This window comes from Schistocerca americana, chromosome 1 (assembly GCF_021461395.2).
Source record: "Schistocerca americana isolate TAMUIC-IGC-003095 chromosome 1, iqSchAmer2.1, whole genome shotgun sequence".
NCBI classification, from domain to species: Eukaryota; Metazoa; Arthropoda; class Insecta; order Orthoptera; family Acrididae; genus Schistocerca; species Schistocerca americana.
In genome coordinates, this window is record NC_060119.1 from 24,848,590 (window position 1) to 24,873,934 (window position 25,345).

The 25,345-nt window shown below is 42.3% G+C and overlaps 1 protein-coding gene across 6 annotated transcripts in view; it reads right to left on the reverse strand.

The window, feature by feature from the left end:
- The window catches only part of LOC124545923 (putative FERM domain-containing protein FRMD8P1), a 349,046-nt gene that overhangs the window by 212,611 nt on the left and 111,090 nt on the right, over positions 1–25,345 (reverse strand). For all 6 annotated transcript variants that reach the window (XM_047124887.1, XM_047124901.1, XM_047124924.1 and 3 more), the window contains one exon: positions 10,656–10,816. In XM_047124887.1, the coding sequence (XP_046980843.1) occupies positions 10,656–10,816 (161 nt within the window). The remainder of the gene's footprint in view (positions 1–10,655; positions 10,817–25,345) is intronic.

The window sequence follows — 25,345 nt, forward strand, 5'->3', positions numbered from 1 at the left end:
GCTGTAGCGCCTTAGATATTGCGAGTAGAAAAAAATGGCAAGAATCAAATTTGTACAGAATTTTGCGCTCTTTAAAAAAGAAAATAGACGTTAAAGCGATAGGAGCAAAAAAAACGGAGATATTTTGAAAAAACTGAAAAAAGGCCGAAGTTTTCTAAGTTTTTTGACTGCAGAAAGCTTTGCCAAGCGAAATTTTGTTGGCAAAACTCGGTTTTCTAATCTTTCCAACCATATGAACGAGTTGAAAAAATAAACTCTTCTACCCCACCTTTTGCGAGGTGTATCTGCTATTTGACTGGACTACGTGTGTTGTTTGTTGTGGCGAAAAGCGGCCAGTGGCGGGCGGGCTATCGTCGGCCGCTGCGGCTCTGCTCGGGCGGGGAGTTTAGGCGGCTAGAACTGTTGCCGCGCGTGTAATTCTTTCCGCGCCTCTAGCACTCATTGTAGCGGCACGTATTTGACACGTTTATGTGCCATTGTTGTGGGCGCAAGCGATTATCTAACAACTGAATACCTAACAATTCGAAGGTTTTCACAGCAGTAACGCTGTTGCAGAATTAAACATTATTTATTGTTAATTTTTATGTAATGAGGAAGGGTTTTAGTGGTAGATCTAAAGGAAACAAAGTTTCTTGAAGAATATTTATTAGAACTGACTCTTAGCTCAAAGCATGGTATTGCACACAATCCAACATCGCACTCCTCACAGTACACACGCGTTTGTCTCGGTATGTTTCTCCCGTTGTCATCCAGTCTGCACCAACACTCGCCATTCTCGTGTCCGCGCCTCTTGTTTTCACTATCTGGAATGTGTTTGGCTGTATGATCAATATTCCAATAAATATTGCATTGCACAACACAAAAATGCTGTTTTTTTATTTCAATTAACACATAGTTGCTCTTAATTTTAATATTTGCCTGTAAATAAATTTAGTCAAAACTAGTTCTGTCTAGTTTAGTTAGAATGCGTTCTTACTAGTTCAAACTAGCTGATACTGATAGCCTTAGTTACAACTACAATTTACTGCTGCTCAAAAGAGAAAGTCGGTTAAAACTAGTTTTAACTAGGCAAATCGCGTTTTGACAAAGTGGCTCAGTAAAACTAGTTTTAACTACTAAGAACGCGTTCTAACTAAAAACAGGTTTTGACTGTAACATATATGTGCACATAATGTAAAGCACCACTCACACACTCAGAAGTTTCGTCACATCTAGGGTGGTTGTATATAAAGATGGTGATATTACAACCGTAAGTGCACTGGTACAAAATGGCGCGGATTCTTCATCCGCACCACCACCCCAAAGAAGTCTCGTCAGCTGGGGAAACAAACGGCGAAATCTAATGTAAAAGGTGAGCTGGCCGTCTGAAGATGAACCTGTCGGTTCGAAACCGGAAACGGCGCTGTTTAAAGAAATAAATAGCATTGTAGAAAGTACCTAGTTGCTGTAATCTTCTATGTAATAGCCAAAATATATTTTGTACACAATCACGGGCTCAAAATGTCAGTTTCTGACAAAATAGCAAACTGGCATTACAGAGTTTTACAAAGTTTTTCCACTTGGCTAATTATAATCTGTGCTAAGTATATACCCTATATTCTGTCTCTTCAGCTATAGAGAAAGGATGGTATTCTCTGCAAATCATTTTTAAAAGCTGACATCCAATGCCATACTTTTATTTAATGTGAGCGGCTTTATAATATTAAAAAAACTGCTTACTGGTTGTTGTAAATGAAACGCGGTTGAGGGTGATGGCATGAACTAGTCTATTCATGCAGCCACTAGTTCTACCAATGTGTCTGCTGTACTGTTACTGTAGAACATACTTGGCCATCACTTTCAACTCATTTTGACGGATCCACTGCTGCCGTGCACTCGGCAACAGCAGATAGCTCTCGTGTGTGTTGAGACAAGATTGGCGACCGCGTTGATGTTTGACGTGCTGCCAACAGTGGCCGCATTGAACATTTATCACATTTCTAATTATTAAATGATAATCAAAAACAAATTAATTACAAATTATTAAATTTATTAGTTGACATCAAACATTATGAAAAATACTTCCTCTTTTCATTGGTATAAAGCTTGTTCGTTTTGGATTTGTACTTGAACAAGAATGAAGTATTGAAAATGGGTCCATCATTTAGAATAACCTGTATATTTGTCACGAAATCCACAAGCAAAGAAATTCGTACCGAGAATATCAGCTTACAACATACTATTCAGGACATACTCTCTAAAATATGCAAGGAATAACGTGTGTAACATACAGAGACTTTACGTGTATCAGTGTGCCTTAACTTGCAGTGGAGGCACAAGAGGTAAGTGGGAACACGACTTCCATACCATTTCTGGATGCGAAAGACCAACTCCATCGATTTACTACCAAAGTAACTCTATTACACAATAAATATGCTCCACCAACGACCGGAAAGCTGAAGGGAAAACCTTCACCTTGGCTAATGGAAGAGCGAAAACAGTGCAGGCATCTTGGAGACACTGCACATCGAGCATACAAACGACCGCATATCCAGGAAAATAAAACCGATTACGAGCGGAAAGCAGAGTCAATCAAACTAACATATGGCAATGTTGTTGTTGTTGTTGTGGTCTTCAGTCCTGAGACTGGTTTGATGCAGCTCTCCATGCTACTCTATCCTCTGCAAGCTTTTTCATCTCCCAGTACTTACTGCAACCTACATCCTTCTGAATCTGCTTAGTGTATTCATCTCTTGGTCTCCCTCTACGATTTTTACCCTCCACGCTGCCCTCCAATGCAAAATTTGTGATCCCTTGATGCCTCAAAACATGCCCTACCAACCGATCCCTTCTTCTAGTCAAGTTGTGCCACAAACTTCTCTTCTCCCCAATCCTATTCAATACCTCCTCATTAGTTACGTGATCTACCCACCTTATCTTCAGCATTCTTCTGTAGCACCACATTCCGAAAGCTTCTATTCTCTTCTTGTCCAAACTAGTTATCGTCCATGTTTCACTTCCATACATTGCCACACTCCATACAAATACTATCAGAAACGACTTCCTGACACTTAAATCTATACTCGATGTTAACAAATTTCTCTTCTTCAGAAACACTTTCCTTGCCATTGCCAGTCTACATTTTATATCCTCTCTACTTCGACCATCATCAGTTATTTTTCTCCCCAAATAGCAAAACTCCTTTACTACTTTAAGTGCCTCATTTCCTAATCTAATTCCCTCATGCGATTTAATTTGACTACATTCCATTATCCTCGTTTTTCTTTTGTTGATGTTCATCTTATATCCTCCTTTCAAGACACTGTCCATTCCGTTCAACGGCTCTTCCAAGTCCTTTGCTGTCTCTGACAGAATTACAATGTCATCGGCGAACCTCAAAGTTTTTACTTCTTCTCCATGAATTTTAATACCTACTCCGAATTTTTCTTTTGTTTCCTTTACTGCTTGCTCAATATACAGATTGAATAACATCGGGGAGAGGCTACAACCCTGTCTCACTCCCTTCCCAACCACTGCTTCCCTTTCATACCCCTCGACTCTTATAACTGCCATCTTGTTTCTGTACAAATTGTAAATAGCCTTTCGCTCCCTGTATTTTACCCCTGCCATCTTTAGAATTTGAAAGAGAGTATTCCAGTCAACATTGTTAACAGCTTTCTCTAAGTCTACAAATGCTAGAAATGTAAGTTTGCCTTTCTTTAATCTATTTTCTAAGATAAGTCGTAGGGTCAGTATTGCCTCACGTGTTCCAACATTTCTGCGGAATCCGAATTGATCTTCGCCGAGGTCGGCTTCTACCAGTTTTTCCATTCGTCTGTAAAGAATTCGCGTTAGTATTTTGCAGCTGTGACTTATTAAACTGATTGTTCCGTAATTTTGACATCTGTCAGCACATGCTTTCTTTGGGAATGGAATTATTATATTCTTTTTGCAATCTGAGGGTATTTCGCCTGTCTCATACATTTTGTTCTCCAAAACGTAGAATTTTGTCAGGACTGGCTCTCCCAAGGCCGTCAGCAGTTCTAATGGAATGTTGTCTACTCCTGGGGCCTTGTTTCGACTCAGGTCTTTCAGTGCTCTGTCAAACTCTTCACGCAGTATAGTATCTCCCATTTCATCTTCATCTACATCCTCTTCCATTTCCACAATATTGTCCTCAAGTACATCGCCCTTGTACAGACCCTCTATGCCTATATACTCCTTCCACCTTTCTGCTTTCCCGTCTTTGCTTAGAACTCGGTTTCCATCTGAGCTCTTAATATTCATACAAGTAGCTCTCTTTTCTCCAAAGGTCTCTTTAATTTCCCTGTAGGCAGTATCTATCTTACCCATAGTGAGATAAGCCTCTACATCCTTACATTTGTCCTCTAGCCATCCCTGCTTAGCCATTTTGCGATTCCTGTCAATCTCATTTTTGAGACGTTTGTATTCCTTTTTGCCTGCTTCATTTACTGCGTTTTTATATTTTCCCCTTTCATCAATTAAATTCAATATTTCTTCTGTTACCCAAGGGTTTCTAGTAGCCCTCGTGTTTTTACCTATTTGATCCTCTGCTGCCTTCACTATTTCATCCCTCAAATCTACCCATTCTTCTTCTATCGTATTTGTTTCCCACATTCCTGTCAATTGTTCCCTTATGCTCTCCCTGAAACTCTGTACAACCTCTGGTTCTTTCAGTTTATCCAGGTTCCATCTCCTTAAATTCCCACATTTTTGCAGTTTCTTCAGTTTTAATCTACAGTTCATAACCAATAGATTGTGGTCAGAGTCCACATCTGCCCCTGGAAATGTTTTACAATTTAAAACTTGGTTCCTAAATCTCTGTCTTACCATTATATAATCTATCTGATATCTTCTAGTATCTCCAGGGTTCTTCCATGTATACAACCTTCTTTTATGATTCTTGAACCAAGTGTTAGCAATGATTAAGTTATGCTCTGTGCAAAATTCTACCAGAGGGCTTCCTCTTTCATTTCTCTCCCCCAATCCATATTCACCCACTATGTTTCTTTCTCTCCCTTTTCCTACTCTCGAATTCCAGTCACCCATGACTATTAAATTTTTGTCTCCCTTCACTACCTGAATAATTTCTTTTATCTCATCATACATTTCATCAATTTATTCGTAATCTGCAGAGCTAGTTGGCATATAAACTTGTACTACTGTAGTAGGCATGGGACTGTAGTAGGCATGGGCTTCGTGTCTATTTGGCCACTATAATACATTCACTCTTCTGTTTGTAGTAGCTTACCCGCACTCCTATTTTTTATTGATTATTAAACCTACTCCTGCATTACCCCTATTTGATTTTGTATTTATAACCCTGTATTCACCTGACCAAAAGTCTTGTTCCTCCTGCCACCGAACTTCACTAATTCCCTCGATATCTAACCTTGACCTAACCATTTCCCTTTTTAAATTTTCTGACCTACCCGCCCGATTACGGGATGTGACATTCCACGCTCCGATCCGGAGAACGCCAGTTTTCTTTCTCCTGATAACGATGTCCTCTTGAGTAGTCCCTGCCCAGAGTTCCGAATGGGGGACTATTTTACCTCCGGAATATTTTACCCTAGAGGACGCCATCATCATTTAACCATACAGTAAAGCTGCATGCCCTCGGGAAAAATTACGGTTGTAGTTTCCCCTTGGTTTCAGCCGTTCGGAGTACCAGCACAGCGGGGCCGTTTTGGTTATTGTTACAAGGCCAGATCAGTCAATCATCCAGACTTTTGCCCCTGCAACTACTGAAAAGGCTGCTGCCGCTCTTCAGGAACCACACGTTTGTCTGGCCTCTCAACAGATACGCCTCCGTTGTGGTTGCACCTACGGTACTGCCATCTGTATCGCTGAGACACGCAAGCCTCCCCACCAACGGCAAGGTTCATGGTTCATGGGGGTAGGATCACAAAGTTACATATGTGAAAATTCTCAAATAAAAAGCAGAAAACTGTACTTACGTGAAATCACATGTCAACTTTTAAATTTTCAGCAACAGTGCTATCGTCAAATGACATGCTTTTGTTCCATGAGTCAAGAATATAGGTAATAACAAAACAGATAGACAGTTATCACAGAATAGTTAAATCATAGTTGCAAGCGGCGGCACAAGTTAACTCCCGTAGTCGGCTAAGACCGGCACTTACGGTACACAGCGCAAGAGGCATCAGACTAAACGGCACGTAAGCCGACACTGACAAGAGATGGACACGAGGAATAGTAGTGCCATCTAGTAACCAAGCGGCAAACTTACAAACATCTGCGCTCAGAGCGAAATTACACAGCTGTTGGGTGACGATGATGATGATGATGTTTGGTTTGTGCGGCGCTCAACTGCGCGCTCATCAGCGCCCGTACATAACTGAAGGTATACAGTAGTAAGTAACGTATAGTACCCAGATAATAGGCTATATGAAAATTTGCAAAAATAGTAAATAAGCCTTTTTACAGGTAGTTTTTAAAGTAGAAGACTGACAATGACAGTTGAATAAGGGAAACAGACATTACCGACGCCACTGTCAGGAAAATTCCAAAAGTCTAGCAGTTGTATGTAACGGCTCTAAACACTGAAAGAAGTTTTTATTGCGCAACTGCAATTGTTCATTAAGAGCAAAACCGTCTTTAAGCGACAGATGTTGGAAAATATCCAGCTCTTCAAGGATATCGAGTCGGAGACCTTTTCTGAAGCGGAGGAACAAAAGTTCGATTCTTGGCTGGGTCGATTTTATTTACTTACTTATTTACTTTTTTTTATTTCCCAGAGACAGGGTAAAGTGTTCTGTTTACTTTCATATCGTCATAATTGGTATTACTACTGAGATGGCTGAATGGATACTACCCACCAGCCAATAAATCGAAAAAAAACGGAGCTTTCTTTTTTTCTGTTTTCGTGGAAGAGAAAAGCTTTAGGCACTCGTAATGTATGCAAATCCACATGTGCACATGGTGTACACATTTTTTGTAGCGTGGGAAACGTTTTCTTAAGGATGTGGGGTGGGGCGCCCTTGAAGCGGCCTAGGCTGCACTTTTCATCCCGCTCGTACAAGTCACCAGAGGCATATAAAGTCAGAAGAGCTACCACTCATTTTTTCTGAATCATCCATCCTCCAGTCTTTAGAAAGATCTGGCTCTTTCAGTCAGTTCAGGAGCGGACTGCCTATCTCTAATTTAGAGACAATAAAATAAATTTTTTTCTTCTTATGAGATTTGTATCTAGAACTGTAACACTGATAATAACTTAAAATATGTAATATCAAAATATGAAGCAGGAAAATGTTGGAAAAAAATATGAAAGAAGTATATTTGCATATATAGTTAAATTTAACATAATCTGCACGTTTCGCAACTCTACCTGCGACGAACTGCCTGTTGGCTTCTGTCCCGGGTTCTTAAGTGACGTTCGTCTGATGATTTTTCTGACATTCCGCCAGCATGATTGACTGGCAATGTCAAAGTTTCATCCCCCATTGCTAGTGGTGGACTGGAGTGGAGCTCCCGGTCACAGACTATATGTATCTGACGCACCAACGTCCGACGGCTTCTCCGTAGTCATTTCTGGTGAAAAGCAGTCTTCTTTCTTGTTGAAGCTATTCCCGTGTTTTAGTATTTCTACAGCTTCTCTGAACAAGCGGGTGTGACAGTGCGTCTCTACAGCCAGCACTTCCGTGTCGGTGAATTTTATTACACGGTCGGCGTCACTCAGCGCGTGCTCTGCCACGGCCGATTTCTCCACCTGCACCAATCTGCAAAGCCGCTTATGTTCTGTGATTCTGGTGTTGATCGATCGTCCAGTCATTCCGACATAAACTTTTCCGCATATGCATGGTATGCGGTGTATTCCCGACATTGCAAGTGGGTCCCTTTACTCCTCTGCCGATCAGAGACTCTTTGATCTTTGTCGGTTTGTAAACACTCTTCACGCCGTGTTTGCGCTTCATACGGCCGATTCTGTCCGTCGCTCTCGGAATGTGTGGCAGAAAGGCAGTACCCGACATTTCTTTTTCTGATGTGTCACTTCGCCGAGTGTTTGACTCTGTTATACTTCTGATATAACTTGTGGAGTATCCATTGCTTCTCAGAACACTTTCCAGGTGTGCATCTCGCGTCTGAGTTGCTGCGACTCACATACTCGTCCTGCTCGCGTTATGAGCGCACTGGTCATGCCTCTTTTCTGGCTCGGGTAATGATCTGATAATTCGTGCAGGTATCGGTTCGTATGTGTCGGTTTTCGATACACACAGTGTCCCAGGTTTTCACCATCCCTTGTGACAAGCACATCTAGAAATGGTAGTTTTTGGCGTTTTCTATTCCATGGTAAATTTTATATTGGCATGGAGGCTGTCCAAGTGTCTTAGGAAGTCACCGAATTGTTCCTCACCATGGCTCCACACAACGAAGGTATCACCGACGTTTCTGTACTACATTTTAGGTTTACAAGGTGCTGAGTCGAGTGTGTCTGCTGCAAAACGTTCCGTGAAGAAGTTGGCCACCATTGGGCTAAGAGGACTACCCATGGCGATGCCTTCCAGCTGTTTGTAGAAGTTGTCATTCCACGTGAAATAGCTCGTGGTGAGACGTGCATGAAAGAGCTTTGTGATGTCTTGAAGGAAAATGGAACCGACGTGCTCCAGAGTGTCAGCAAGTGGAACTTTCGTGAACAAAGAAACAACATCAAAGCTGGCCAGAACGTCGTTTGGTGCAAGTTTCAGTTCCTTCAGATTCTCTGAGCCCTTTGTGCACGTGTCAGTCTTCCCCACGTGCGGCTGCAGCAGAGAGGCCAAGTGTTTTGCCAGTTTATACGTGGGTGAGCCAGGAGCGCTGACAGTCGGTCTTGGTGGAACGTTATTCTCATGGATCTTAGGTGATCCATACAGCCGAGGTGATAGGGCTTCTGTATTGCGCAGGTTCCTCCGTATGTGCGCTGGCAGAGAAATCGCATTGATTAACTGATTCGTATTCCGTGTGATATGCTACGTCAGGCGTGCGCTTTGTTTTCAGTACGTCGGCGGGTGTAATAGGTCCTGGATCTTCTGCGGATAATCTTCGGTCGACTGTCGCATTCCCTTGTCGGCGTTAAAATTCTTAATAGCTTGAACGTCTTCTTTCTTCCACTAATAACGATTGCGCAACTTCTACTTTCTTCAGCTTCTCTGTGAAATGGCCTGATTCCTTTATGTATGTATGTATCAGTCTTCCCCACGCGTGACTGGAGCAGAGAGGCCAAGTGTTTTGCCAGGTTTGATGTTGTTTACGGAAGTGCCACTCGGTTACTCTGTGGAGCACATGGGTTCCATTTCCCCCCCAAGATATAACCAAGCTCTTTCATGCATGTCTCGCCATGAGCTATTTCCCGCAGAATAGCAACTTCTACAAACAGTTGGAAGGCGTCGCCATGGATATTCCTTTAGACCAGTGGTGGCCAGCTTCTTCATGGAACATTTCGAAGCAGAAGCACTGGATTCGGTATCTTGCAAACCTAAGGTGTGGTACAGATACGTCGGTGATACCTTAGTTGTGTCAAGCCATGGTGAGGACAAGTTCTCTCACTTTCTAAGACACCTGAACAGCCTCCATGCCAACACAAAATTTACCATGGAATAGAAAAGGTCAAAAAACTGCCATTTCTAGTTGTGCTGGTCACAAGGGATGCTGAAAACCTGGTACACAGCACGTATCGAAAACCGACACATACGGACCGATACCTGCACAAACTATCAATTCACCACCGGAGCCAGAAAAGAGGCACGATCAGTATACGTTCGTAACGCGAGCAAGACGAAAATGTGAGTCGCAGCAACTCAGACGCGAAATGCACGCCTGGAAAGTGTTCTGAGGAGCAATGGGTACTCCACAAGTTAAATTAGAAGTATAGCAGAGCCAAACAAGGGCCAAGTGACAAAGCAGAAAAAGAAATGTCGGGTACGGGCTTTCTGCCATACATTTCCAGCGTGACGGACAGAATCGGCCGTATATCGCTCAAACACGACGTAAAGACTATTTACAAACCGACTGAGAAGATCAAAGAGCGTCTCAGATTGGCAAAAGAGAAAAGGGACCCACTTGCAATGTCGGGAGTACACCGCATACCACGCACACGCGGAAAATTTATGTTGGAATGACTGGACGATCGATCAATCCCAGGATCACAGAACTCAACGGCTTTGCAGGTTGGGGAAGGTGGAGAATTCGGCCGTGGCAGCGCTGTGTGAGGCTGACCACGTAGTAAAACTAGACGACACGGAAATTCTGGCTGTAGAGAAGAGCTATCACACGCGCTTGTTCACGGAAGCTACAGAAATACACAAACACGAGAGTAGCTTAAACAAGAAAGAAGAAAGCCTAGAGGTAAACGGATGCTGACTTCCCGTGCTGAAGAGAACGACCGTCGCAGGCAGCAAGAGGAGAACCGCACCGGAAATGACCGCGGAGAAGCCCTCGGACGTTGGCGCGCCAGGTACATATAGTCTGCGGTCGCGAGCTCGGCTCCAGTTCACCACCGGCAATGGAGGGTGAAACTTTGAGAATGCCAGCCGTTCATGCTGGCGAAATGTCAGGAAATTCATCAGACGAACGTCGGTCGAAGAACTCAAGATAGAAGCCATCAGGCAGTTTATTAACAAGCGGCCACTAAAGTCATAACGATTTTGTAACTTTACCTGTACTGATCGACCACATATTCCTGTGTTTGAGGGTACACCCTGCTTCTCGGGTACTCAATAGGTATGACGGTAATGTAATTCTGGGTATTTTCAGTTTGATGAGAGTCCATCCTGCATATCTTATTAATGGACGATGTCACAGTAACAAGTGGAACCATCTGAAACGAAAGCAAAAATAATAAGTTAGACAACACATATCTTTTAAGAAACCATTTTGCAAACAATAAATATTGAACATTCATTTGGCCTGCGTCTACCACATAACGTGCTTTTACAAACACTGCATGATTAGTTGTGTGTACAACCAAGTAACAGTTCCGAGCTCTGAAGATATGTCATAACAAACACAGTTTCAATTAATGAAAGTAATGTAAAAATACGATCGCGATACCTCTTATCAGTAATACAGTCTCTGTCTTCTTATGCTCTCCGTCTTCTTGTGGCAGATCACTAGCTTGCTGCAATTTGGTTGTAAATAATAGACACCTGTTAAACATTTCGACAAGTTTATCTCTGTTGAATCTACAGTTTAACCCTTTGACGAAATTCATGTTGTTGTTGTTGTTGTTGTTGTTGTCTTCAGTCCTGAGACTGGTTTGATGCAGCTCTCCATGCTACTCTATCCTGTGCAAACTCCTTCATCTCCCAGTACCTACTGCAACTTACATCCTTCTGAATCTGCTTAGTGTATTCATCTCTTGGTCTCCCTCTACGATTTTTACCCTCCACCATGCCCTCCAGAACTAAAGTGGTGATCCCTTGATGCCTCAGAACATGTCCTACCAACCGATCCCTTCTTCTAGTCAAGTTGTGCCACAAACTCCTCTTCTCCCCAATTCTGTTCAATACCTCCTCATTAGTTATGTGATCTACCCATCTAATCTTCAGCATTCTTCTGTAGCACCACATTTCGAAAGCTTCTATTCTCTTCTTGTCTAAACTGTTTATAGTCCATGTTTCACTTCCGTACATGGCTACACTCCATACAAATACTTTCAAAAACGACTTTATCCAGGTCCCAGCACCTTAAATTCCCACCTTTTTGCAGTTTCTTCAGTTTTAATCTACAGTTCATAACCAATAGATTGTGGTCAGAGTCCACATCTGCCCCTGGAAACTCATATTACGCACAACTTAAAATTTAACACAATTTGAGGTACAATTTAAGTAGAGTGCTAAAAACCCAGATTAGAAAAGACAACTGATGAAATTTTACAGGACTGCGATGATACCAGTGGGTGAAATTTCCTCACGGATTAAAATCATGTTTCAGTCTGGCACTTGAACCAACTGAGCTAGCGAGTCACGGCTCGTGATTCCCCCTCACAGCTAAAATTATGAAAGTACTGCTCTTTTACTTCCCAAACCTCACAGAAGTACTTCTGCGTACCTAAGTAGGATCATGCTCGGATGCTCACAGTCAGTAAGATCGCTCAGTACCCGCAAAGAACACGTCCCACGTCCAAATACCGTTCCAGGACACAATACTGATCCGTCTAGAAGTGTTGAAACAGTGTCTACTTGAGTGCAAGGTGAAGGAGTCATTCTGGTACAAACGAGCAAATTACATACAGATCAAATAACTGATGCGCACTGCCCAGTATCTGGTGTACAAATATCGAACCAAGGGCTTTCACACAATGAACAGAGGAAAATGCAGCTCAGAAAGGACACCGGGAAAATGAATCTGAATTTCACAACAGGTCACGCGCTTCTGGTACGTGAGGAGAAACTGAGTCTTAAATATGGTAGCCTAAGTTGAACCACATCTTTAATTCATAGGTTATATGTAAAGAATACAGAAATATTGATCGTATCAAACATAGCCAAACTGCTGAACATGGACAAAGAGACAAAACAGGAAATTATTTCTGAACATTTAAAACAAGTTGCCTAACATTATCAAGCTCTGAGAGGATATTTGTAGAGTATTTTTTCCGTAGTATTTGATAAAAGATCTCGAACAGACATCCCCGAACCATGCTTGAAGCTACCTTTTCTTTTTTTCATAGTTACAATGTCTGTCTTTATACAGTGTCTGTATCTTCACATTACAATGTCCTTTCGACACGCCTGCATGTCTGAATGAACAGAGACTATTCTGACGATTACAGTTGCCGTAAATAATGCGAAACTGATTTGCATTTTGAGAATCCGTTTTGACGTCTGCTGTTTGTGACGAATGATAATTTGTGCCGAATTGGAACTCAAATCCACGGGCATTGTAATTTGAAGATACAGACACAGTATTAACACAGATATTACAATCATCAATAATGTATCCATACCTCAGCAGGCTAAATTGACGATAAAATATTTGTGTCTCCCTGTAAGAGTATAAGGGTTGCGGACTCCACGAGATATGTAGGCGTGCTCGGGTAGCCGAAGTGGTTGGGCGACCGCTGGCGATAAGTGGGAAGTCTGGGTTCGAGCCCCACTGCGTCACAAATTTTCATTTGTCACAAGCATCTGAGATCAATCCAGAGTAGCGAAAAGTGAATCAATTTCGTAGCACTTCTACTTCCGTTGATGACTCTCCACTTAAAATAATATGTTGTGTCCAGCCTGCAAAGAAATCCTCAATCCAGTTACAATTTTTGTTTGATGCCACATACGACCCTGCTGTTCTTGATGATCTTCAGTGTGGAACAGAATCAAATTCTTCCCAGCAGTTCAGAAATACAGCATAACCTGATTGCCCTGAACACCGCCTTTCAGGTCATGCGAGGAAAGTGCAGGCGGGCTTTAACTTGATCGATATTTTCGGATTCCATCTTGATTGGCGTGGAGGTGATCTTCTGTGAGACACACCTCATGATGTCTGAGCTCTGAATATGTCCTACAGCACTACAGCGTATGGACTATGAGACTGGACAGTACTTCTGCGTATAACTTCTGCTATAACTACTATAGCGGAAGTTTTAGTTGTTTCTGGCAATGCCACAGTTAGCGTTCCGTAAACCACTCAGTGGTCATATTACTACTGCCCACAATTAAAGTTCACGCATGAACCACTAACACACAGTCTAGTCGTTCTCTAAAGGGGCAGCTATCGATTCTGAGGTGGGCAGTGGTACTGCAATATGATTACATCCCCTATACATATTTATTATTATTATTACTATTATTAGCAGCAGCAGTAGTAGTAGTGGAGGTAGTAGTAGTAGAAGAAACATGGACCAAACTACTTTAAATGGATGTAGCAGTTGCTTCTTATAACAACATCATCAACATCATAATAAAAAACAACAACAAGTTACTCATTTCTGAGTATCACAACCTCATCTCTTTATTCATTTCTTAAATAAATGAATCTTCGATCACACATTGCCATCCACAGCAATCTTCCACTCTTCTTAAGACAAGGTGAAGCAGCAGGCCGGCACTGTTCTTTGCTTGACCCAGTGATCTACTTGCTGCTCTTCATTGTTGTCTTTTGCCTTACATTTTGCCTTTTTTAAATTATCCCCCTTCTACCCTTCGAATGTTCCCAAGGAAGTGGAATTATGTTTGACTAGCACAGGATGATACACTACGCCTAGAGCTAAGCTCTTCCATAATGGAAGCATTATTTCTTCTTTCTTTCTTCTTTCTGTCCACAGTAAGTGTAACCTTCTGCCAGCACCACATCTCAAAGGCATGTTTTTTTCTCGCCTCTAGCTTTCATGGTTCACGTGTTGCAGCCGTACAATAACGCAAGCAACACCAATGATTCCACCAAGAATATTTTTGTTGTTTCGGATGTTACCCAATTCTGCCAGACCTTAGTCAATTTAACCACTGCGACTCAGCCAAGGCTGATTCGTCTTTTTATTTCCTTATCACATTTTCTTGTGTCACTGACGAGGGATCCTAGATATCCACAATCATTCCCTATTTCCAGATCATTTAAGGAACCTGTAAGATCATTTAAGGGACCTGTAAGCGGCATTTGATTTAAACCATGGCAATTTCACTAGACATGGCCTGCACCTCAACAGGTATGGGAAGGGGAGTCTGGAACCGCGTGACCGCTACGGTCGCAGGTTCGAATCATGCCTTGGGCATGGATGTGTGTGATGTCTTTAGCTTAGTTAGGTGGTTTAAGTAGTTCTAAGTTCTAGGGGACTGATGACCTCAGAAGCTAAGTTCCATAGTGCTCAGAGCCATTTGAACCATATCACATTATTAAATGTAAAACATGTATGCCTTCTTCTTCCATCACAGTTAGCATTTCCTGGGACCGCTATCTATAACTGCGACTTTGTTGTTTTTGAAATGCTTGATGGTATTTTCAATTTCACTGAGGTAGAATATTAGGTTCCGTATCTGATTCCACGTAAATGTTTTCTTCGTCGATATTGTTTCTTTTGCAATACATGGTTTCACAGAGTTGTTTTCACTTATCGTTTCTGTCATGTCAGTATTGAGATTGCCATTTACATCTTCTATGAACCATGGCGCGCTTTGAACTCCCAGGTAAATCTGTTTACATTCGTGAAAAGGCCATGCTTTTGCTTTACCTCATGATGCTGGTCTGCATTATTACAAACAGCGGTGAGATATTGTGTCTTGACAGCTGAGCAGCTGTGCTGTGGTTTGCAGCTAAGTACTTTGTACACTTCTTCAAGCTGGGCAGCATGTGTGCCGTGTCTGTACAGAGCGCTCCTCTCTCTGATCAGCAGTAGAGGAGTGCTCGAAATCTGGGGGTGCTTTGCTTGAGGGATCTCTCAGGAAGAGACAAAGTGTTTATTTCCTTCATTGTGTCTCACGATTGGGGGGGGGGGGGGGGGGGAGGCTACATCTTCTTCCATTACTTGCTTGACTTTCGGTCTTATTCTTTCACCAAAATCTCCGAGACTGTTTTTTCTGTAACATGAACTTGTCTTACTGTTACGTTATTGATCAATTTCAATTTTATCCATATTTCCAAGGATAGCGTTGTATGGTTACTGATACAGGACTAAACAATGGCAATGTTGCCTCACCGAAATGAAATCAGTGAGATTACTGTCGCTATCGCCAGAAGAAATCTATATGCAATGACGTTGTGGATGATGTTGGAGAAGGGTATTCGATTGGATAAGTTGTTGTTGGCACAAGATTCCAGTATCTGCTCCTCACGTTTATTTCTCAGTCCCGAGCCGTGAAGCCCAGCCACAGGTCTCGTATGCCCAGCGTATGTAGTCTCCCCTGTCTTCGCATTAAAATCATTCTGGTAGTCTAATGTTTCCTTTTTCGGTATCTTTCTGATGGTGGTCTAGCAGCTCACGAAACTCATCGTTTTCTAAGTTCGATGAATCTGCTGTAGGAGCGTAAACCCGAATGATTTTGATCATGTAAAGAGAAGCATTAATTTTAGTGGAAATTATTCTATGACAAATGGGCTGGTAGCAATGACTGGATTACCCAGGTTTGCAATTTATACTACCACCCTCACTTCCAAAAAAATACACCGTATTCTTTACATGGATCACAAAGTGACCACACCATTTCCAGTTTGTCATGCTGGTTTCAAGTACACCTACATCACGAACATGCATTTCTCCCTCCAATATAGGAAGCTTACATGTCTGCACAATTCAGGCTGCTATGCGTTAAATGATTCGCAGATGGTTTAGGCTGATCTGCGCATTCTGAAGTGAGGCTCCTATCAGACCCCCCCCCCCCCCCCCCCCTGGAGACGCAAATAACAGTCGTGGTTTCCCGTTGCCTTCCATTGTTTAAATCATGTCGCGCCCAAGATGCAGTCCGAAGCCTTTGCAGTGCAGACGCCACGGGTCTTCTGGCACCGACACTGTATCAAAATCCAGCTTCTCCGTGGTAGCTGCTGTTGAGGTGTGTACTATAATGCTATGACAGTGTGCTGCCATCGCGAGGGAAACGGACTCTGGTTGTTTAATGAGCTGCTCCCACTCACCCTTCCTCACCACTTGCAAGACGACTACTGGTCACTTAATACTAGTATTCACAGTTTTGTAAGCAGGTTTTCTACTGGTCACTTAATACTAGTATTCACAATTTTGTAAGTACGTTTTCACAGTATAACTGCCATTTATCTTCAAGCGTTTGCGGAGCCACGTTCTTCAACATATCCGCAATGCTGTTCCGTGAGTCAAACAAATTATTTACAATACACGCCACCCTTCTTCGAACGTGTTCGATGTTACATTACGTCCTCAGTATTGCTCACACATACAAGAGCAGTATTCTAAGGTAGGATGCACAAGTAACTGCTAAGCAATCTCCTCTGTACGCATCTATTATGCAGCAGCTAGCCATTCCATACTTTGGTGTGACGTCATAAGCGCGTGACTGCGTGTGAGATCGCTCTCTAAGTTTTCATCTATTTTTAGTTTTCAGATATATATTTTAACTGTTTTTGTGATAATATTTACTATATAAGTGACTTATTAGTGGTTTCTTCATTCACCTCTGCATTTCGTGTGTTGTGGCCTGATATTTGTGAGTGTTTCGTATCGAGCAACTTAACCTCTTACCCGTGTTTACATTCCGCGCTGACCAGTTGCAGCTGTAGCGGCGCATCGAAAGCTAAGTACTAATTAATTGTTTGTGTATAGTATTTTATTTAGGAACTTTAGTGGTCTTCAACCGGTGTTCTTGGTGTTTTCCGGTGAAATAACTTCAGAAGAAATTTTTGCGAACTGCTTTCAGTTTCGTTACTGTCATTAGACGTTTGATTTTCTTTCTGTGTTAGTATTTTGTTATATTCTCATTTGTTGTTGATTAATACTTTCAATAATAGTAGTTACTTCCCTTGTAGAGCAAGTTTGTGATAATTGTAGTCAGTTTTTAACATCTTCTTATTGTAGTAGCGGAACTTAGATAAAGTTGTTTTCTTGTTTCAATAATTGTAAAATTTTACCATGAGTGAGAAGTGTGGGCTTTGCCGTAGGTTCGTGAGTAGTGGATTGCGGTGTGAGACTTGTTCGAAGTATTTTCACTGGGGGGAATGCAGTGGGGAAGCCAGTGGGCATTCTGGTGAGATCCTCTCCTGGAACTGCAGGTTATGTAGCAAGAGTAAGTTGATAGAGGAGCAGGAGCGTAAGATCTGTGCCCTTCAGGTGCAGTTGAAAAACGCACAGGAGGAGCTAGATAGGATGAGGAGGGAGAAGGGGGTTGGGGAATGGGAGCTGGCTGTTGGCAAGAGATCTGCTAGGAGAAGGAGATTTTCAGATAGTTTTACTATTGGTGTTTGTAATAGATATGACCAACTGTCAGAGTCTAGTGGAGAGGAATCTCTAGTAGCTGTAGATGTAGGAAGTATGCAGCAGACCTCAGCAGTTACGGTGGCTAGGACAGTTGCAAAGTCTAAGAGAAAGAAGAAGGTTCTGCTGTTAGGTAGTTCTCATGGTAGAGGTGTAGGCCAGCAGTTGCAGGAAGTTTTGGGGAGTGAGTACCAGGTCACCAGCATTGTGAAGCCTAATGCAGGATTGGCTCAGGTGACTTTTAACATAGGGGGGTTATGTAGGGATTTTACTAAAGAGGATCAGGTAGTGATTGTGGGTGGGGCTGGTAATAGTATTGGTAGGGATGGGAAGTATGACATAGATGGTGACCTGGAAAAGATAGCCACTCAGACTGGCAACACGAATGTGCATTTCGTGGAACTGTTTCAGCGTCACGATCGGCCTCATCTTAATATAGCCGTCAGGCGTAATAACATGAGACTTGGGGGTGCGCTGATGACAGAAGGCATGAGTCACATTTCAGTGGTGTCGGTGGAGTCTATCAGTAGGACGGGTTTCACTAGACATGGCCTGCACCTCAACAGGTATGGGAAGGGGAGGTTGGCAAAACTTATAGGTGACAGCATAGGTGGGGGTGGTGAGATCACTCATGGGAAAATTCCGGTAGTTGTGGGTGTTAGAGCTGTACCTTTTTTAGATTGAAGTCAGCTGATAGGTATTCCTGCTTAAGGGAAGTCTCTCTAACAAAGAAACCACTTTCTACAAAGCTTGGGTATCCGATTAATGAGGGAATTAGTATATTTCATCAAAATATACAAGGTATTCGAGATAAAGTTAGTGAACTGCTTATAGATGTTGACTCTGAAATTATTGGTATATCTGAACACTTCTTAAATAAGGAGATAATTCAGAGGCTTCCTTTACCAGGATACAGGTTGGCTGGCAGCTTTTCTAGGAGCTCTTTGCGGTGTGGGGGAGTAGCCATGTATGTGAAAAACGGTATCCCATTTGAGTCAATTGATGTTTCAAAGTACTGCACTGAAAAGGTGTTTGAATGTTGTGCAGGTGTGGTTAAATTTAGTGGAGCTAAACTTCTTACTGTTGTTATTTATAGATCCCCAGACTCCGATTTCACAACATTTTTGCTAAAGCTAGAGGAGGTTCTTGGTTCACTTTATAGGAAATACAAAAAGTTAGTTATATGTGGTGACTTCAATATTAATTGTATAAGTGATTGTGCAAGGAAAAGGATGCTGGTAGACCTCCCTAATTCATATAATCTTATGCAAACCGTATTCTTTCCAACGAGAGTGCAAGGGAACAGTAGAACAACCATAGACAATATTTTTGTTCATTCGTCATTATTAGAAGGGCATTCTGTTAGCAAAAAGGTGAATGGCCTTTCAGATCATGATGCACAAATTTTAAGTCTAAAAGATTTTTGTGCTTCAACACATGTTAAATATAGTTACCAACTTTTTAGGAAAGCTGATCCAGTTGCTGTACAGACTTTTGTAAACCTTATCAAGGAACAAGATTGGCAAGATGTTTATAGTGCTGATACAGTAGACGATAAATATAATGCTTTCCTCAAGACTTTTCTCGTGCACTTTGAAAGTTGCTTTCCGTTAGAACGTTTAAAACAGGGTACTAGCACAAACAGGCAGCCTGGGTGGCTGACTAAAGGGATAAGAATATCTTGTAGAACAAAGTGGCAATTATATCAAAACGTTAGAAACAGTCAAAATCTAAATGCAGCAGCCCATTACAAACAGTATTGTAAGGTGCTTAAAAAAGTTATTAGGAAGGCAAAAAGTATGTGGTATGCAGATAGAATAGCTAAGTCTCAGGATAAAATTAAAACCATATGGTCAGTCGTAAAGGAAGTGGCTGGTCTGCAGAGACAGGTCGAGGATATAGAATCAGTGCGTAGTGGGGATGTCCGTATTGCTGATAAGTCGCATATATGTACAGTACTTAATAATCACTTTCTGAATATAGCAAGTGAACTAAATAGAAACCTAGTCCCAACAGGGAATCATATAGCGCTCTTAGAAAAAAGTGTTCCGAGACTGTTACCTTAAATGCTCCTCCATGATACTGACAAGAGGGAGATTGAGTTAATAATTAAATCACTAAAGACCAAGAACTCTCATGGATATGACGGGGTATCTAGCAGAATACTGAAGTATTGTTCCACGTATATTAGCTCAGTACTTAGCCATATCTGTAACTTTTCCTTTAGCAGTGGTCGGTTTCCTGACCGATTAAAGTACTCGGTAGTGAAGCCACTTTATAAAAAGGGAGACAGGGATAATGTTGACAATTATAGACCTATTTCTATGCCATCGGTGTTTGCTAAAGTTATCGAGAGGCTTGTATATACAAGGTTACTGCAGCATTTAAATTCACATAATTTGCTGTCAAATGTACAGTTTGGTTTTAGAAATGGCTTAACAACTGAAAATGCTATATTCTCTTTTCTCTGTGAGGTTTTGGACGGATTAAATAAAAGGTTGAGAACGTTAGGTGTTTTCTTTGATTTAACGAAGGCTTTTGACTGTGTTGACCACAAAATATTACTGCAGAAGTTGGAACATTATGGAGTAAGGGGAGTAGCTTACAATTGGTTCGCCTCCTACTTTAAGAACAGAAAGCAGAAGGTAATCCTCCGCAATATTGAGAGTGGTAATGATGTTCAGTCCCAATGGGGCACTGTTAAATGGGGCGTTCCCCAAGGGTCGGTGCTGGGGCCACTGCTGTTCCTTATTTATGTAAATGATATGCCTTCTAGTATTACAGGTGATTCAAAAATATTTCTGTTTGCTGATGACACCACCTTGGTAGTGAAGGATCTTGTGTGTAATATTGAAACATTATCAAATAATGTAGTTCATGAAGTAAGTTCGTGGCTTGTGGAAAATAATTTGATGCTAAATCACAGTAAGACTCAGTTTTTACAGTTTCTAACCCACAATTCAACAAGAACTGACATTTTAATCAGACAGAATGGGCATGTTATAAGCGAGACGGAACAGTTCAAGTTCCTAGGCGTACGGATAGATAGTAAGCTGTTGTGGAAAGCCCATGTTCAGGATCTTGTTCAGAAACTAAATGCCGCTTTATTTACCATTAGAACAGTATCTGAAATAAGTGACATTTCAACACGAAAAGTAGTATACTTCGCATATTTTCATACGCTTATGTCATATGGTATTATTTTTTGGGGTAATTCTTCTGATTCAAAAAGGGTATTTTTGGCTCAAAAACGGGCTGTTCGAGCTATGTATGGTGTAAGTTCGAAAACCTCTTGTCGACCCCTATTCAATAGTCTGGGAATTTTGACATTGCCCTCACAGTATGTATTTTCTTTAATGTCGTTTGTTGTTAGCAATATTAGCTTATTCCCAAGAGTTAGCAGCTTTCACTCAGTTAATACTAGGCAGAAATCAAATCTGCATGTGGAATGCACTTCCTTGACTCTTGTGCAGAAAGGAGTGCAGTATTCTGCTGCATCCATTTTCAATAAGCTACCACAAGAACTCAAAAATCTTAGCAGTAGCCCAAACACTTTTAAGTCTAAACTGAAGAGTTTCCTCATGGCTCACTCCTTCTATTCTGTCGAGGAGCTCCTGGAAGAGATAAAAAATTAAGCAAATTCCAGTGTTACATTCTTGATTTTCTTTATTTAAACTAACGACTTGTTTCATTTTATGTGTTCTACAATCGTGTTATAATTTCATGTATTGACTCGTTCCATGACCATGGAGACTTCTCCTAAATGTGGTCCCACGGAACAATAAATAAATAAATAAAAAAAATAAATAGTGTTCTTGTTGGCCTGTGTCCACAGTGCGGTACATACACTACTGGCCATTAAAATTGCAACATCACGAAGATGACGTGCTACAGACGCGAAATTAAACCGACAGGAAGAATATGCTGTGATATGCAAATGATTAGCTTTTCATAGCATTCACACTAGATTGGCGCCGGTGGCGACACCTACAACGTGCTGACATGAGGAAAGTTTCCAACCGATTTCTCATACACAAACAGCAGTTGACCGGCGTTGCCTGGTGAAACGTTGTTGTGATGCCTCGTGTAAGGAGGAGAAATGCGTACCATTTCGTTTCCGACTTTGATAAAGGTCGGATTGTAGCCTATTGCGATTGCGGTTTATCATATCGCGACATTTATGCTCGCGCTGGTCGAGATCCAATGACTGTTAGCAGAATATGGAATCGGTGGGTTCAGGAGGGTAATACGGAACGCCGTGCTGGATCCCAACGGCCTCGTATCGCTAGCAGGCGAGATGACAGGAATCTTATGCACATGGCTGTAACGGATCGTGCAGTCACGTCTCGATTCCTGAGTCAACAGATGGGGACATTTGCAAGACAACAACCATCTGCACGAACAGTTCGACGACGTTTGCAGCAGTATGGACTATCAGCTCGGAGACCATGGTTGCGGTTACCCTTGACGCTGCATCACAGACAGGAGCGCCTGCGATGGAGTACTCGACGACGAACCTGGGTGCACGAATGGCAAAAGTCATTTTTTCGGATGAATCCAGGTTCGTTTACAGCATCATGATGGTCGCATCCGTGTTTGGCGACATCGCGGAGAACGCACATTGGAAGCGTGTATTCGTCATCGCCATACTGCGTATCACCTGGCGTGATGGTATAAGGTGCCATTAGTTACACGTCTCGGTCACCTCTTGTTGGCGTTGACGGCACTTTGAACAGTGGACGTTATATTTCAGATGTGTTACGACCCGTGGCTCTACACTGCATTCGATCCCTGCGAAACCGTACATTTCAGAAGGATAATGCATGACCGCATGTTGCACGGCCTGTACAGGCCTTTTTGGATACAGAAAATATTCGACTGCTGCCCAGGCCAGCACATTCTCCAGATATCTCACCAATTGTAAATGTCTGGTCAATGCTGGCCAAGCAACTGGCTCGTCACAATACGCCAGTCACTACCCTTGATGAACTGTGGTATCGTGTTGAAGCTGCATGGGCAGCTGTACCTGTGCACGGCATCCAAGCTCTGTTTGACTCAATGCCCAGGCGTATCAAGGCCGTTATTACGGCCAGAGGTGGTTGTTCTGGGTACTAATTTCTCAGGATCTATGCCTCCAAATTGCGTAATCACATGTCAGTTCTAGTATAAAATATTTGTCCAATTAACGCCCGTTTATCATCTGCATTTCTTCTTGGTGTAGCAATTTTAACGGCCAGTAGTGTATTTTGAGCGGCCGTTTCCCTGCACGACAGTGTACACGGACGAGATCGTCGAGCTGATGTAGTAAGAAGCGTGACTCCTCCAACCACGAAAAACATTCCCATTGATCCGTGGTCCAACCTTGGTGACAAAGTGCTCACTGCAGTTGGAACGAGGTGGGAACATGTAGGGGCCACCTGCTGCAGAGCCCCGTGTGCACCAGCCAGCGCTGTACTCCGCCATCAGGTCTGCCCCAAGTCACACCTGTCCTGCTTCACAGAATGGAGAGTCTCCGACCTCAACATTCGGCGACGAGACGTGGATGTCCGACACCTTGTCGCTTACTTGTGGTTTCCACATCGCTTAACAACTTTCCACAGATCCTCTCGACAGCAGCGCTTGCAGAAACGATCTGCTTCAGCATTTCCGAGACGCTCGTTTCCAGAAGCCGAGCCATAACAATCTGCCACCCGTCAAAGTCGCTTATGTCAGAGGTTTTCCCCATTTGTGCTGCGTATCATTACACTGATTCCCGTTTGTTTGTGATCCGCTTACGTACACCCCTCACCGTGTAATGCACCCGCAACGCCACTGAGTGACATTCGGCCTGCTGGTGGTGGCGGATGGAAAGGGGGTGGGGGTGGGGGGGGGGGAGCGGTCATTACATTTCGGCACATCAGTTTGTGTTCTGCCATCATCGGACGAGACCTTAATGATCCTACAATCAATTGGAATAATTAAATTTTTATATGTGGTACGAGTGACAAGACACCCTGTGAAACATTGCTAAATGCTTTCTGTGAAAGTTATCTAGAATAGATACTTTGGAAGTGCGTTCTTGATGGAGATATATTGGTTCTAAGGGGACAAATTGCAGCTGACCTCCTAGACGATGTCCACACAGCAACTGGTATCAGCGAGCGTAAGACACTTGTAACAACAATGATTAATGAAGTACAAAAGGCAGCCCAAAAAAGGGAAACATCTAGGTCCTTAACACAATACACAAAGGGGCAGTAGTGTTATATTTCAATCAGGAATGTGAAACATTCAAAAAGTTTAGAAGACCAGATGACCAAGCACTGGATGAATATATACCTAATTCACATATGTACCTGCAGTCTGTGATAGGAGGAACTGCCCATTGTACACTTCCTCTGTAAAGAAACTTCCGATAAAACAGTGACTACTGCACAACAGATGTAAAACACATTATGGTAGCAAAGATAAGGAATTGCTACTTGAAAACCATTTAGCTGTCAGAAAGGCAGTGGGCGAAGCTAATGACAATTACCGCAACAGAATCTTATCGAAATACTTCTCAAAATCCCAAAAAGATTCTTGGCTTATGTAAAGACTGTCGATGGTGCCAAAGTCAGTGTTCATAAACTTATAGATAACACAGGAACTGATATTCAGTGCAGCAAAGCAAATGCAAAAATGCTAAACCCCATTTCCAAATGTCCTACTTAGAGGAAAATTTATGAGTTTTATCTCACTTTTGTTTTTGCACCATTGCACCAATGAATTATATAGACTACTAATGGTAATGGCGTTGACAAACAGAAGAAATCACTAAAATTTAACAAAGCTCCAGGGCCCCACAAAATCCCTATCAAATTCTGTACAGAATTCGTTCCGGAGTTAGCCCTTCTTATAACCTTAATGTATCAGAGATCCACCGAAGCAAAAACTGTGCCCAGGACCTAGATGGAGGTGCAGGCCACACCTGTCTACACCAATGGTGACAAAGCGATCCACAAAAGTACCGGCCTATATCTTTGAATATACTTTGAGCTCAAATGCAATCGGGTACTTCAAACAGAATAACCCCCTAAACGAGCATTTATTCCAAAACATCAATCACGTGAAACCAACTTATACACCTGGAATGGCACCAGTACAAGAGCTCACAGCCATGTAGCTGCACATTCATTCGCTTTGCAGCACAGTTAACCAAGGCTGACCACGGTGCCACAGAACCTCTAGAAAACCCACATTCACGTGCTCAGTGGCTGCTCCAGGTTACACCCAAATTCATTTTATATATTTTCAACCAGGCTGTTACCACCAACACTCACTGAGGTAACAAAGACTTTCAGGCAGTCTTCATTCTAGACAACTGCGTCATCCGAGCTTACTATTAATACTGTCTGCATGGCCACTAATAACATAAACAGCAAGAGTCGCCCTGGGATACAACTAAAGATACTTTTACATCTGTCAATGAGCTTCCATCCAACATGACATGCTGCATGC